Source organism: Tachysurus fulvidraco, chromosome 9, assembly GCF_022655615.1.
Source record: "Tachysurus fulvidraco isolate hzauxx_2018 chromosome 9, HZAU_PFXX_2.0, whole genome shotgun sequence".
Taxonomy (NCBI): domain Eukaryota; kingdom Metazoa; phylum Chordata; class Actinopteri; order Siluriformes; family Bagridae; genus Tachysurus; species Tachysurus fulvidraco.
In genome coordinates, this window is record NC_062526.1 from 8,847,847 (window position 1) to 8,862,233 (window position 14,387).

Here is a 14,387-nt window from a genome sequence, read left to right on the forward strand (position 1 = left end):
CATAGATAATATACAGAAGTACAGGGCCAAATAATGCTGCATAGGATATTTGTAAAAAAAAAAAAAAAAATCAAATCAAGCTGTATATGTGTAATGCAGTGTTTCACTAATGCATATGAAGAGCTCTTCTTCTATCGCGCACACAGCTTTGATTATCATAAACTTTCTTATGTATACATACTGAGGATTTGCCTAAATAAGGCACCACAGCGCTATAGTGAACACAGACGTGTTTAGGGATTGTGTGTGTGTGTGCTGCTACTAGAGGCAGATTAATAGTGGAAAGTGTGCTTTCTGTCACCGTAGTAATGGGGAACTTTGTTTAGGTCAAGTTCCTGCAGTTACATTTTATATGTTAAATTTGACAGACGTCTTTATCCAGAGCACGTTTCAGATGTGCTTTGAAGCCTTTAGTAAATACATCCTGATACTGATTCACAAGGTCATAGATGAAGAATAGTTTAAGAACTTCGTTGGAATGTAATAGTAACAAACTTAGCTCAAGATATGACACATTTCTACACAACACAATAGAAAGGTAGGATTTAAGGCTTCTGAAGGTACGTCTAAATGAAGAGAAATGTTCTACTTGCGATTTACCTGTATTTCCATTCATACCACTTCAAAGTAAAGCTTTTGACATTGTGACAAACCTTAATCGCTGTTTTGTTTCGTCTATGTCTTTTGTGAACATTTTGTACAAATTTGCTGTAATACCAGCTCCGTAATTGGATCGTGGCACATGGACCTCTTCAGAGAAAGTGTTGCTCAAGTCTGGCTAGCTCATCAGCGTAAATCTTCTCGCACCCGCAAGCAGCATTAAAGCCTAGGATTAACCGCTATCTAAGATCAGCCAGTGATAGCATGCTGTTCCCTCTGCTAGGATACAAATGGAAATCCCTTGCCCTCATTTATAGTCTTTGTGGTGAAAAGTAAAATATAGCGATGTCTGGTTAAAAAAAACAAAAAAAACAAAACAAAATAACAGACACACACAAATGTTTTTCACAGTTTTATAAATGTTTTTTCATGTCTGTGTTATTGGTCAGAAAATGAGCTAGTTATGTCAGATATCACATTAAATTATTAAAGCCATGTCATGTAGGTTTCTGGCCGACTGGGACTGGGCAGCACACCGGAGCCTTTACATGCCTGGCGTGCTAGCTAATAAATTTATGATTTATCTAGTTCTGGGTCACAATTGTTCTTCAATCAAGTCTTGTAATGGTTTCGTGCTTCACCAACAGCTCCCAGGAAGAAAAAATGGAATTGCCTTTCTAGTCTTAGGCTTGGTGCTTTCTCGGCTCTTTGGTTGTCCTCATTCAGAAACCACACTTAGCTTAAAACCAACACATGTAACAATCTAAAACAGGGGTCGCCAATCTTGTAAGGAAAGGGCCGGTGTGGGTGCAGGTTTTCATTCCAACCAAGCAGAAGCCACAGCAGAGTCTACTAAAAGCCAAGAACAGCTCATTAAACAGGTGGAATCAGGTGTGGCTGCTGCTTGGTTGGAATGAATATCTGCACCCTCACCGGCCCTTTGCGGATAAGATTGGAGACCGCTGCTCTAAAAGAAAGGTCTATGATCTTTCCCAAAGGGGGTACATATAGGGTACATAGGGACAGACTGCTGCAGTTCTGCTTGACTTCTGTTCGATGTATTCCACTTCGGTTCAGCAGTACAGCGCTGAATACCATGACTTTTACTATATGTATCTTGTGCATTCTTTCAGTTTGACAAATTGGCAATAATCAGTTACTTAGATTCTTGGAGATCGCACTGCATGATATATTTAGTTTTTTGGTTATTTCACAGTTGCAGTCAATCCCAATGCACTTAGTCTGTAAGGATGCATGTGGTATTCATAGACAGTATATGTAAGTAATGAGACAGAGATATAATAAGTAATGGACAATCGAGTGCCCAACTAACTTTTTCTGCTCCTTTCGTATATATGCTTCCTACATGTTTCTGTATTGTACTAGTGCGTTGACATGTCCAAGACTTTCCTTGTGAATACGCAGTGATCAAAGACACTAACAGTTAGGGGAAGCAAACACAAACTGTAGAATGTGTCACACAGGACTTTGTAACACCTTCATCAGTAATCGTAGCCTGCAACTGTCATTTTTAGGCTTACAGTTTTTGTTCTAGGACTTTTTTCTCTTTCCTGTAGACTTAGCTTTAGAGTTCAGAAATATTCTTACATCGTCTCACATGCACTTATGCGTGTAAGACATACACCCAGGATGTGTTTGACTAATCATTCCAATTATAAGGTTATATTTTTTTCCTGATGATTTTGTTGCATAGGACATGTGGAAAAATAACTCCAAGCTCTAACTGTTGGTTTTTAATCTCACCTCATTGTCATGCTCATCGTATGCTATTTCACAAGATTTAAACCCAGTTCAACTTCCTTGGAAAACTGTTTTGGAAGAATTACAGTGTTCATCACTCCTGTACTGTTTATCTACACTAGACTTCATCTACACTACACCGAACGGCATTTTGCTGACTTGTGAGCCATATGAGTCGTAAAGTTGTTTTTCCTTTCATTTCACATTCATCTGTAGATGTAGGTTATATGCAGATGTTTTGCACACATTTGTCGAGTCAGATTTTTGATTCTTCCACATCTCCGGCCAGTACACATCTGTGCTGGATGCTTGCACTCTTTTGTGTGGAGAACAGCTGGCTGCAGTCTCAAAGGCGCACAGCACGCATTTGCAGATAACGCACATATGCGTCTCAAATGGCCCATTGTACTCACAATAACGAGAGCAGTGTGCTGCTGTGGCTCTAATGGAATGGCGTTTTAGCCTGCCTAATACTAGTTAACTAATTGTGCAGTTATTTGTTGCTGAAATTTTCTTACTGTATGGCTGGAGGAATTAATCATCAGCTCTGCTTTTGGCTAGATTTTGTGTGTTGCTGCATATGGAAAGATTATAACTGCACACTGTTGTGCCAGTAGTCTATTCAAAAGCTATGAACAAACACATCTTGGCTCTATAAAATCAGCCAATGCAAAAAAAAAAAAAAAGGCTGAAACAGTAGTTTTATTTTGTTCCTCAGAGAAACTGTGCATGTATTGGGATTTGTGTGACTCAATGCAGACTTTGTTAAAGTTTGAAGCATGTGGGAAAGGGGGCATAATGTGGGTGAACAACATGGCAAATATATCTCACAATATATTATCATGTTGCCAAGATTTGGGCTTTTCAACAAGTAAAACACTATTCCTATTCTATTCTTCTTCAGCATGAATGATGTACCAAGTGGTACCAAGACAACTGTACTGTTTTAAATCTCTCAATCAGTAGCCAGGTCAAAAAGATTTCATGTCTGGGGTATTAGCTTTTCATTGAGAGTTATTTATAGCTGGCCAGTAAAAACTTTTGCGGAACAGATGTTGTCATTTGGTAGGTGGTTGTGTTTAAATTGTAGACGCTTCATGATGGTGCGACGGATCGCACCACCTGTTGCACGACGCTCTTCAGCTTATTAACAATGAGAACTTTTTTTTTTAGACAGAATAATTTGCAAGCAACAGATTACAGGTCAGGATCATGCAGATATGTGAACACACTAAAAAATAAGTGACCTCACAGTAACATACCAGCCTGAATCAAATTATATGTTTTACGTGGCAGTGAAAGAACAGAACACTAAATCTTAAAGACAGAAAATCTGGCCAACTGACCTTTTTTTTTATAAGGGTGCTACCATGCTATGCTATAGAAGTAGAGAAGAAGAAGAATATACACGTTTGTTTCCCTTGTTTCTATTAATGCACTTAGCTAGCTAGCTCACCAAACCTTTGTACATTTCATTAACTACTACTACATTTTAATTTGTTCAGGTTCCTGGTGACACTTTGGTGTTTTCGATTGCCCACTGGGATACTTACAGTAATGAACCTATTGCTTACCCCTTTTTGATTGGTCCACCATTAGTATACTCTTGGCTATGAGAGCATCTGTCCATCCACCAGTCTTCATTGTGAGCAATCTTCATGCTGACCGTGTGTGTGTGTGTGTGTGTGTGTGTGTGTGTGTGTGTGTGTGTGTGTGTGTGTGTGTGTGTGTGTGTGTGTGTGTGTGTGTGTGTGTGTGTTGTGTGGCTGAGCACATAACTGTGGTCAGCTAATTGGAGGCTGGATTTCCCTGTTCAGTGAAAGCCTGCATTTTGGGTGTGGGCAGGAATTTAGCCTTTCCTCCTGTTTTGCTTATGGGTGTCACTGTAGTCTGTGCACTGTAAGAGCATTGTGTAGGTATAATTTGCACTGGCAACCTTAGCTTTTCGGCAGTAGAGTCCGTAGCGTGAATTAGTGCACAACGCCCAAAAGATATTTTTTTATCCTTTCGAGCTAGAATGCTGACACTGCTTCATTACCTAGTTAGAACTACAGGAGACCGATATCATCTTCACAGCTGCATGAGTGATGAATGAATTCTCAGTCTCCATTATATGGCATGGCCTGAGTGAGTTTTGGCCATCACTCTCCACCAAAACCCAACATCAAAGGCTAATAGTGGAACGATGCTTTCACATTGTTCATTCCTGACGAAATCATGAAGCTTGTTTTGCTGTGACAGACGATTCATCATCCTACTCCAAAAGCAAAACTTATTGCTCATGTCATTGCTGCAGCTGCTTCGTAAACTCTTCTGAGGTTTGGAAAAGGTTAATATGCCGGTGTGAGTGAATGCTGCATGCCTGTGGTCAGTGATTTTTCCAATACCTCTTAGGCCTACTCCAGTTTACACAGATGTACGTTTATGCTCTCCAGGTTCCTCCCATTTCCCCCTGTTTTGTGTTTTGTTCACTCTCCCTCTTCCCTTCTCACATCCTTCTTTTTCGCCTCTTTTGTCATGGTCACAGCAGAACCATGATGAAAGCCAGTTCAGTCAGGTTTACTGCAGGATGTGACCTCACAGCACTTCACAGATTGATACGAACCATCTGAACTGAAGCTGAATTTCATCGAAGAACAGGTTTTTTAACTTTGTGTGATGATTAAAACAATATAAGTGTCGTTTTCTTTGCGTGGACGTTTTAATTGGACGTTTTATTTGTTTACATAAATCATGCATCCAAACGTAGTTGGGGATGTGGAAGCCTAGTGGATAAGGTTTTGGACTATCAGTTGGAAGGTTGCAAGTTTGAATCAAAGTTTCAGGTTGCCAGGTCCACTAAGCCACCACTGCTGGGCCCTTGAGGAAGGCCCTTAACCCTCAGCTGTATAAAATGAGTCCAAAGTCGCTCTGGATAAGGGTGTCCAGCAAAATGGCGTAAATGTCCAATGTCCACGTAATTCGAATGTTATCAATCCTACAGATTTTGAAAAATCTGCTGGTTTTTGGTACAAGATGTTAAAAGCAAACGGAATTGCCACAAAGTTGACTCCTTTGTGATGAGACACAGACTGGAAATGCCGTCATCTCACCTGTGATAAATGGTACGTGGCAAACAATTGACTAGAACTGCTTACATTTATCAACCAAGAACATTATAGCCATCAGTCTGTCACACAAACTGTCTTGTTTATGTCTTTCTGGTCTCTCTGGATGAGGACATCTTCACTGAGAGATCTTGAACAGGTAATGGTTACTTTACTCTCCTAACACTTAGCAAACATCCTGCTCTGATTCAGACGTTCTGACTTTTGTAGTTGAAACGAGCTGTCGGTTAAGTAATTGAGCATCATTCGGAGGGGAAGACTTCAAATCTAAAGGATATTCTCCAAAGACCAGAGTCACTTCCCATGACTCAATGTGTTTCCTGTCTTAAAAGGCATTTCCGCTATCGTCTCGCAGCCAGATTGCCACGCTCTTATTGCAAATTCTTCAACGATTACAGTGTAATTATACAGGCAGTGGATGGGCTGGTGAAGTAATGTGCCCAGTTTAGATGTGGATCTGGGTAATTATTGCCCATTAGCAAGCGTTAGAAGTAAATTAAGAAGAATTTTCTGATTTTCTTTCTGTGTATTAATGCTTCTAGTCCTATATTGCTTCATCTGGTTCTGACTGTTTAAAAGTTGTTTCTTTTCTGTTTTAGTAAACAGGGATGATATTGTCTTGCTCAGTAATTCCCATCAGTACTCACTATGCATTATGTAGGAACAGAAGACTGATTGTTTCCTCCGTCTTGCCATCCTCGTGATCCTGCTATCACTCCTTCCCTCTTCTCACATTCTGTGCTACTGTCCATGTTCTCATTCACTCTCATTCTTTCAGCCTGGCATGTTTCCCTCGCTGACACCTGGCTTGAACCATGGTATGTCTGGCACCAGGCTGTGTGTGTGTGTGTGTGTGTTTGTGTGTGTGTGTGTGTGTGTGTGTGTGTGTGTGTGTGTGTGTGTGTGTGTGTGTGTGTGTGTGTGTGTGTGTGTGTGTGTGTGTGTGTGGTGTCTGTATACATCATATCACAAATATGTTCCCGCTGACAAATGTTTACCTTTAGACAACACTTCTCCATAGCTTGGCGTGAAGTGGTTGATTTTCAGAGCGCCGTTTCAGAACGCTTTTAACTTGTTTACACAGCACTCATGTCATTTTCACACTACATAGAAATGTGTGTGTACACCCACTGGCTGCGAGTACGCTTGTTAGAGCAGCTGCAGAGAGAGGCTGTGCATTATTTCCATCTAAATACATGTCATTTGCATTTATATTAACAGATTTGTTTAGAGTAAAGCGTTCATCTTTTAAGCTAATCCCCAGTTCTTACCCCAGGGTAAGTGCTCAATCCCGTCGCAGAGCTTGTCACTGAAAACGCACAAAGTGGTGGCATACAGTAGGAAAGTCCTGAGTACTGAAGAGGAGCTGAGCCTGGAGTTGGTTTTGGGAAAACCCCTAGAACAGCAGTCTGATTTTTTTTTTTTTTTTTTTTACTGCTATAAATAGTGAGAGGCTTTCTGCTGATCTGCCTGCAACACAACACACTCAGAGGTGTAAGACTGTAATGCAATACCACTATCTGTCTATGCTCCTGATATCCATGTCTGGATCTGAATATGGCATGGACTAATCCGGGAAACTGTTTTTTCCTTTCTAGCTTTTATTTTACATTTTTTTTTATTAATTATTAACACTAACTTCTAAAAACACTGGAAATAAAACGGAGGCAGAAATGCCATGACTCTGGAAGACTCTACAGTTTATCTAGCTCATCTTCATCACTTCTCTCTCTCTTACTGTATATATAAGGAAATGACTTACCGAAAGTTGAAGCTGACTTTGTTTGTATGTGATTTTCTACTGTTTCTCTTTTTCTGCCACAAATCAGTGTTTATATATTATATATGATTTTTTTTCTGTATATTTTGTATCTATAAATTCTATTTGTGTTGTAAATGCTATACTTATTCGTTCACAGGCAGTCGAAGCATTTCTCTTCGTCGTTCTTGGTATTTGTAGAAATTTGATGAAAATAACTTTTCAGACTCTTACAGTTTGTTCTTCCTGGTGTTTTTTTTTTCTCCGACTCAAAGATCCTAAGAGTACTCAAGTCAAGTAGTGACCTTATAATCCCTGTAACTTTACATTACAAACCTGATGTATGTCCTTTGCTCCTTTATCAAGGGCAAATTATAATTGTGTGTTTGAATACATTCACATTAAGAGATGTTTGTGTCGTCTGGCTTTAGAAGTGGATTTAAAAAAGGATTTAGAAAACTGGAGTGTGTGTGTGTGTGTGTGTGTGTGTGTGTGTGTGTGTGTGTGTGTGTGTGTGTGTGTGTGTGTGTGTGTGTGTGTGTCGGTGTTGGGGGTGTGTGTGTAATTGGAACGCAGGTTATTCTTAATGAGCTTTTCAAGCCCAAAAGTGGGTTTACGAGATGTCGCTATAGCAACACAAACAGGAAAGCATATTAAGTGGACAGAGTAGTCTGAAGTGTATAATATGATGGAGAACAGAAACACACTGACAGTCCAGCATTACAAACATTTTATCACAAGCTGTAAATGATCCCTAAAGGGTCAAAGTTGAAACAACTGTGCTGTCTCTTTTCATAGCTGCTCTCCCTTATTACCAGTTTCTGTCTTTCCTTCTCTCTCTTTCCAACAAAGCTTTCTCAGCAATATCAATACTAGTTTTATTGCCAAGACTTATTCAGCAGAAACATAAGAAAAGCCTGCTATCGTGCTAAAATTATGTCACAACACACTTTTCTGAGATATTGCTGAGTTACTGCGTTCTCTTTTCTTTCTCATCCTTTCACATTCTCTCTCTTACCCTAGACCGCAGTTTTCACAGTCCTTTTGTAGAGGATCATGAATGATTCATCATGTCTGTTTTTTTACTTCAAAGCAGGTCATGCTCTTCTGCTGTGTTAATTTCTGCACCCTGTTCCATGCATGACTGAACAGAGACACTGCCGGAATTGCGCTCGCGGACCGGCAGATAGACGTGTTAGTGATTTAGGGAACGTTTCCATAGAGAGAGGGAGGATTGTGTCTGCAGCTTGAGGCTTGGAAAAGCTATAATATTTGTTTATTTATTGCCAGTTGTGTATCTTAAATATATCTTGTATATGGTGCAGGAGATTTCTCTAAATTTAGAGAATGCTTCTTTTTTTTTTAGCTGGTATCATAAGGCAAGGTATTGTTTAAGATGAGCAAACATTCTTCTGTTAAGCTTTTAATTAAGTGCAATGTTAAACATTTCTATCTTGTTTCTTTTCTAACTTTTTTTTTTTTTTTTTTTAGGATAGTGACATCCAGAAGAAGATTGACCATGAGATCCGGATGCGAGAGGGAGCATGTAAACTCCTGGCTGCTTGTTCACAGAGGGATCAGGCACTGGAGGCCTCTAAGAGTCTTCTCACCTGCAACTCTCGCATCATGGCGTACATGTCAGAGCTGCAGCGCATGAAAGAAGCGCAGGTCATGCAGCGGGTGGCACGGAGGTATGAAGTCTGTTCTGTTTAGCGCATTGATTTGCCTGGATTTGTATTCCTCATTTTCATTTCTTTCAGATTGTATATTTTCTAAGATTTGAGTGTCTGATTAAAGCTAAGGAGCTTGACGGAGTCATGAGGCATAGTTCAAAAGGGCAGATGGTTCACATGGCTTTAGAGCCGGATCAGTAATTAGTGTGAGGTCAGTGGATATGTGACCCAGGATTGTTCACAACTGAAGAGAAACAGGCACACGATTTACTTGTTCATAGAAAAGACAGGTCATTAAATGGCAGGAGATAACATCAAAATTAAGCAGAGATACTGTTGGCTGGGGTACTGTAAAATTCATGACCTTGGCTAGTGGAAAAATTATTCAGAGGTCACTCGGAGTTCAGTAGTCGATGGCTAAATCGTTGGCATATTCTTAATCTCATTCAGCATGACAAGCATAGAGTCTTAATTTATTTCCCAACAGTGTCTATGTTTACACGAACAGAATATCATTAGTGTGTGCCAACTGATTTGGTTTCTGAAAGCACTGTTTATGCATCAATGACAAATCTTCATTCACATGCACATTACAGAATTTATATTTAAGTGCAAGAGCAAGAAATGCAAGTCGTCTCAGAGTGTAGCAGGCAACTAACATTATTTCAGTAGTGTTCAGTATGTCTTATGTATCGGCTATGCAGGGATTACTCCATCTCTATAAGTTACATTGCAATTGTTTTGTTTTCAACTGATTATTAAATGCATTTGTATTTAATCAGATCACATTTTGATTCAGATTGATCGGTCAGTTACATTTGAATCAGACTTGCATGCACATAATAAGTCTCTTATTAAGAACTAAAACAGGAGAATTTTGAGATATTTTTCATAAACATTTTGAAGGGTCATAATATTGACACTTTGTGTAAGTCCGTATTTGATGACGCATGTCTGTTTCAGGTCATCAGATGCAGGACCGATGGATGATCGATCTCCATGTAAAGGCAAAGTTGCCATCTCAGGTAAGGTTACAGGCTTGACCTTATGTACAAATTACACAGACAAATAATATTACTCATATAATATTAGCTCGTATGATTTCTTATATATTGTGACTCTGCATGTCTGTATGTGTCTGTCTCTGTCTGTGTGTGTGTTTGTCTGTCTCTGTGTGTGTGTATGTGTTTTTCTGTGTCTGCCTGTCCCTGTGTGTGTGTGTGTGTGTGTGTGTGTGTGTGTGTGTGTGTGTGTGTGTGTGTGTGTGTGTGTGTGTGTGTGTGTGTGTGTGTGTGTGTGTGTGTGTGTGTGAGAGAGAGAGAGAGAGAAAAGGCACATTCCTTACCACTCTACAGGCTCCATTGTGCTTATACACTATCCTGCTGGTTTATATATTAGCTTTGTGTGCCACCTCCCACTCTTTTAAGTCTCTCACATACTTCCCCCAACACACACACACACACACACACACACACACACACACACACACGCAAAATAATATTCACTCTCTTCCCCTCAAGCTGACTGAAGTTAGTTCAAGCTTTGTCTGATATAAACTATTACATTTGTGTGGAACAGTTTTATGAAATATTGCCCCAGGCCTATACAGCAAAGGGGGTCAGTGTAAAGGTAGGGTTAGGTTTGCAAAATGGGAGCGTTAGTGTTATTACCCTATAGGTAAGCTGGAAAAGACATGCACCTATATGATACCTTTTTGCACTAACACGATAAAATACAACATGAGGAGCTTCTGCATTACCTTGTAACACATTGCATGGGCAGTAGGTGGGCTGTAATGATAGAATGATGCACTACCTGAAACATTCATATTTTACACCCACACCAGTTGCTGGGTAGTAACTGCCTGCTGCCTTGAGATAAGAGTGTGTGGTGTATCTGCATGTGTGTGTCTGGTATAAGTCAGACGATTTTTAGTCCTGATTGACCCTAGCTGTGTGTGTGTGTGTGTGTGTGTGTGTGTGTGTGTGTGTGTGTGTGTGTGTGTGTGTGTGTGTGTGTGTGTGTGTGTGTGTGTGTGTGTGTGTGTGTGTGTGTGTGTGTGTGTGTGTGTGTGTGTGTGTGTGTGCTCGCACTCATGTCTCTAACTTGTCTGTGCATATGTATCTCAGATCTTCGGATCCCTTTGATGTGGAAAGACACAGAGTACTTTAAAAACAAAGGAGGTAAGAATCAATAGTGTAAAATGTGTTGAACAGATGCTCATTGATACTAAGACATCAATATAAATCAGTGCATTTATGTCTGAGGTAACCCAGTGCCATTCCTGTAGCATAAATACATACAGAATACAGCTGCCCTTGATAATGGTACCACACATACAATATGTTCTAACAATATATACCTATAGCACTGCTCTTATACTGGCAGTGAACAGTCAACATAAATATATTGATGCATGTCAGAATGTTTTTCTTGTTTTATAAGATTTTTTACCCTAACCTCTAGCATATTCACATGCGGTGAACTGTTATCGTGCATTCTTCTTACTCATTGTAATTTATGACTACAGACAGAGCTCAGTATACATGTCTAGGCTGTACTCTGCTCTCCAGAAAGCATTGTTCAAGAGCAAACATAGAAATGTATAGGGTCAGTGGGGGCCGACTTCGGCGGGGGGTAGTAAGGGAGGGGGCGGGGCGGCGCGCGCGCGCCGCGCGGCGCGCGCGCGCTCGCGCGGGCGCGCGCGCGCGGCGGTGCGAGCGCGCGCGATGCGCGCGCGAGCGCTGGGCCGCGAGCGCGCGAGAGCTGCGCTCGGGCGGCGCTGCGGCTCACACACACACAAACACACGGCGCGCGCGCGCGCGCGCATTTCGCGCTGTGCGCGGCGGGCGGCGAGCGCGCGGGCGCGCACGCGCGCCGCGCGTCGCGCGCGCGGGCGCGCGCGGGCGCGGCGGCGCGCGCGCACAACACAAAACACACGGGCGCGCGCGCGCTGCGCGCGCACGCTGGCGCGCGGCGGGCGCGCGCGCGCGCGCACACACACAACACACGGGCGCGCGCGCGCGCGCGCGCACCACCACACAGGGCGCGCGCGCTCGTGGCGCGCGCGCGCGTCGGGCTCGTCGCGCGGCGCGCGCGCGCGAGCACACACACAAGGGCGCGCGCGCCGCGAGCGCGCGCGCGGGCGCGCGCGGGCGCGCGCGCGCAACACACACACAAACACACGGGCGCGCGCGCGCGCGCGCGCGCGCGCGCACACACACACACACACACACAAACACACGGGCGCGCGCGCGCGCGCGCGCGCGCGCGCGCGCGCGGGCGCACACACACAAACACACTGGCGCGCGCCCGCGCGGGGGGCGCGGCGCGCGCGCGCGCGCGCGCGCGCGCGCTCACACACACACACACACACTTTCTCTCTCTCTCTCTCACACACACACACACACACACACACACACACACACACACACACACACACACACACTTTCTCTCTCTCACACACAAACTTTCTCTCTCCCTCTATTTTTTCTCTTCTCTTCTCTCTCTCTGTCTCTCTCTCTCTCTGTCTCTCTCTCTCTCTCTCTCTCACACACACACACACACACACACACACACACTTTCTCTCTCTCCTCTCTCTCTCTCTCTGTCTCGCTTTTTCTTTCTCTCTCTCTATCTCTCTCTCTGTCTCAGAGCTACACCGCTCTGCTGTGTTCTGTCTCCTGCAGTTAGGAGGGGAGATCTTTGACACAGACATGGTGATGGTAGACAGAACTCTCACAGACATTTGCTTTGACAACACCATCGTTTTGTAAGTGTGTGTATAAGAATGTAAAGGTTTTTGTTTTTTACATTTCAATGTGTTTATTATTTTTGTATTTGCTGCTAGTTCATCTGCACATTGAAGATTCACTTCACACTGCATATTAAATCATGTCTGATATGATCGTTATGTTAACGCCAAACTCACAGTGACATTAATTTTACAGACATTTTACAGTCACACTTTAACAGTAGCTGATTCTCATTTTGTTGCACGTATAGCCATTATACAGTATTTGTTGAGTTTGTTACAGGGTGAGGATGTGGTGAATATGGGAAACTTGTTTGCCTAAGAAATGTTAAATCCTAATTAAAGGGGAACAGAACACTAGCTAAATTGACTCTTCAACATTAACAACATTATTCAACATCATTCTGTCTGAAAATTTGATAATTATAGGATCATAAATATTATTCAAACATTTTTTTGAAAACAAATCCTCATTTCACACAGAATATGTCTCTGAGATGTGGATGTGTATCATGCTGTGTGCAGTAATGAAGCAAGCCCAGGTTTTGAGCTGAGGTTAGAGCTGTACAGCTGCTGTACAGAGGATGATTACTCAGCAGGCAGTACACCACGCAAGCTGGCCAGCAAGCTGAGCTCCTCTCTGGGCCGCTCATCTGGGAAAAAGATGCGTTCGACACTAGAGCCCGGAGCCTGTAGTCCCATCAGCAACGGGGGCAACGCACAACTGCTGCTTCCTGTACCACCTGTGCCGTGAGTACACACATGCACATAAACATTCTAAATATTTTATATATCTTATAGTGCACTAGTACATAACACTTTCCACTTTCTTATTGTTTCTCCTCTGTCATATGTGTGTCTACAGAGGACCCAAGTACCACCTCCTGGCTCACACCACTCTCACACTCTCCCATGTTCAGGACAGCTTTCGCACGCACGACCTCACCATAACTGGCAACGGTGAGCCACTTCCCATCACCCCTCTCAGATCACTATAATCTTATTCACTCATTTTCTTTGAGTGGCTCAGAGACATTATAATTCATTTATCAATTTAGAGTTCAAATCACAGCAGACTAGGAAGTAATGATTCCTTTGTAAGAAATGACTCAATAAAAAGGGAAGTACCAAGCAACAATATAACTGCAATAACAATATATAAATACTTAATATTTTACCGACTACCTTCTGAATTGGCAGTATAAAGAAAAGCTTTCAGTGTATCCTATGCAAAACAACCTTTATTTCCATTATTTCATTGGGTCTTGTTTTCCTTGTAAGTCATTAAGAGCAAATTATTTATACTGCATGTATGTTATCCACGTAACAGCGTGCAGATTAAGTCGCTTTTTTTGTATGGATTTGCCGTAATAGGTTTCTCTCAAGTGTATTATGTCAGGATTACACTCATAAACCTAATTGGAAATTGCTAGTAATGGCTAGTTAATGGAAGCGTGTAGGTGACATGTTAACAGCCCAACATGGCTTACACTCTGCAGGTGCACAGATGACATTTGGTTTAGCTTCATTCTTAGTAAAATGTGTTAAGAGTAATTTGTAATCCTAATTTTTTCTTTCTGCTTCACTCTGTGTCTGTAGAAGAGTGTTCATACTGGTTGCCGCTGTATGGCAGCGTCTGTTGTCGTCTGGCTGCTCAGCCAAACTGTATGACACAGCAGATGATGAGTGGCTGCCTCAGGGTCAAGGTGATGCATATACACCAACTCACACAC

General features: G+C 42.2%; 1 protein-coding gene across 4 annotated transcripts in view; it reads left to right on the forward strand.

The window, feature by feature from the left end:
• Positions 1–14,387, forward strand: part of rtkna (rhotekin a) — a 56,850-nt gene that overhangs the window by 37,787 nt on the left and 4,676 nt on the right. For all 4 annotated transcript variants that reach the window (XM_027138561.2, XM_027138557.2, XM_027138558.2 and 1 more), the window contains exons 2-8: positions 8,719–8,918; positions 9,864–9,925; positions 11,030–11,083; positions 12,555–12,672; positions 13,180–13,404; positions 13,520–13,614; positions 14,254–14,360. In XM_027138561.2, the coding sequence (XP_026994362.1) occupies positions 8,719–8,918; positions 9,864–9,925; positions 11,030–11,083; positions 12,555–12,672; positions 13,180–13,404; positions 13,520–13,614; positions 14,254–14,360 (861 nt within the window). The remainder of the gene's footprint in view (positions 1–8,718; positions 8,919–9,863; positions 9,926–11,029; positions 11,084–12,554; positions 12,673–13,179; positions 13,405–13,519; positions 13,615–14,253; positions 14,361–14,387) is intronic.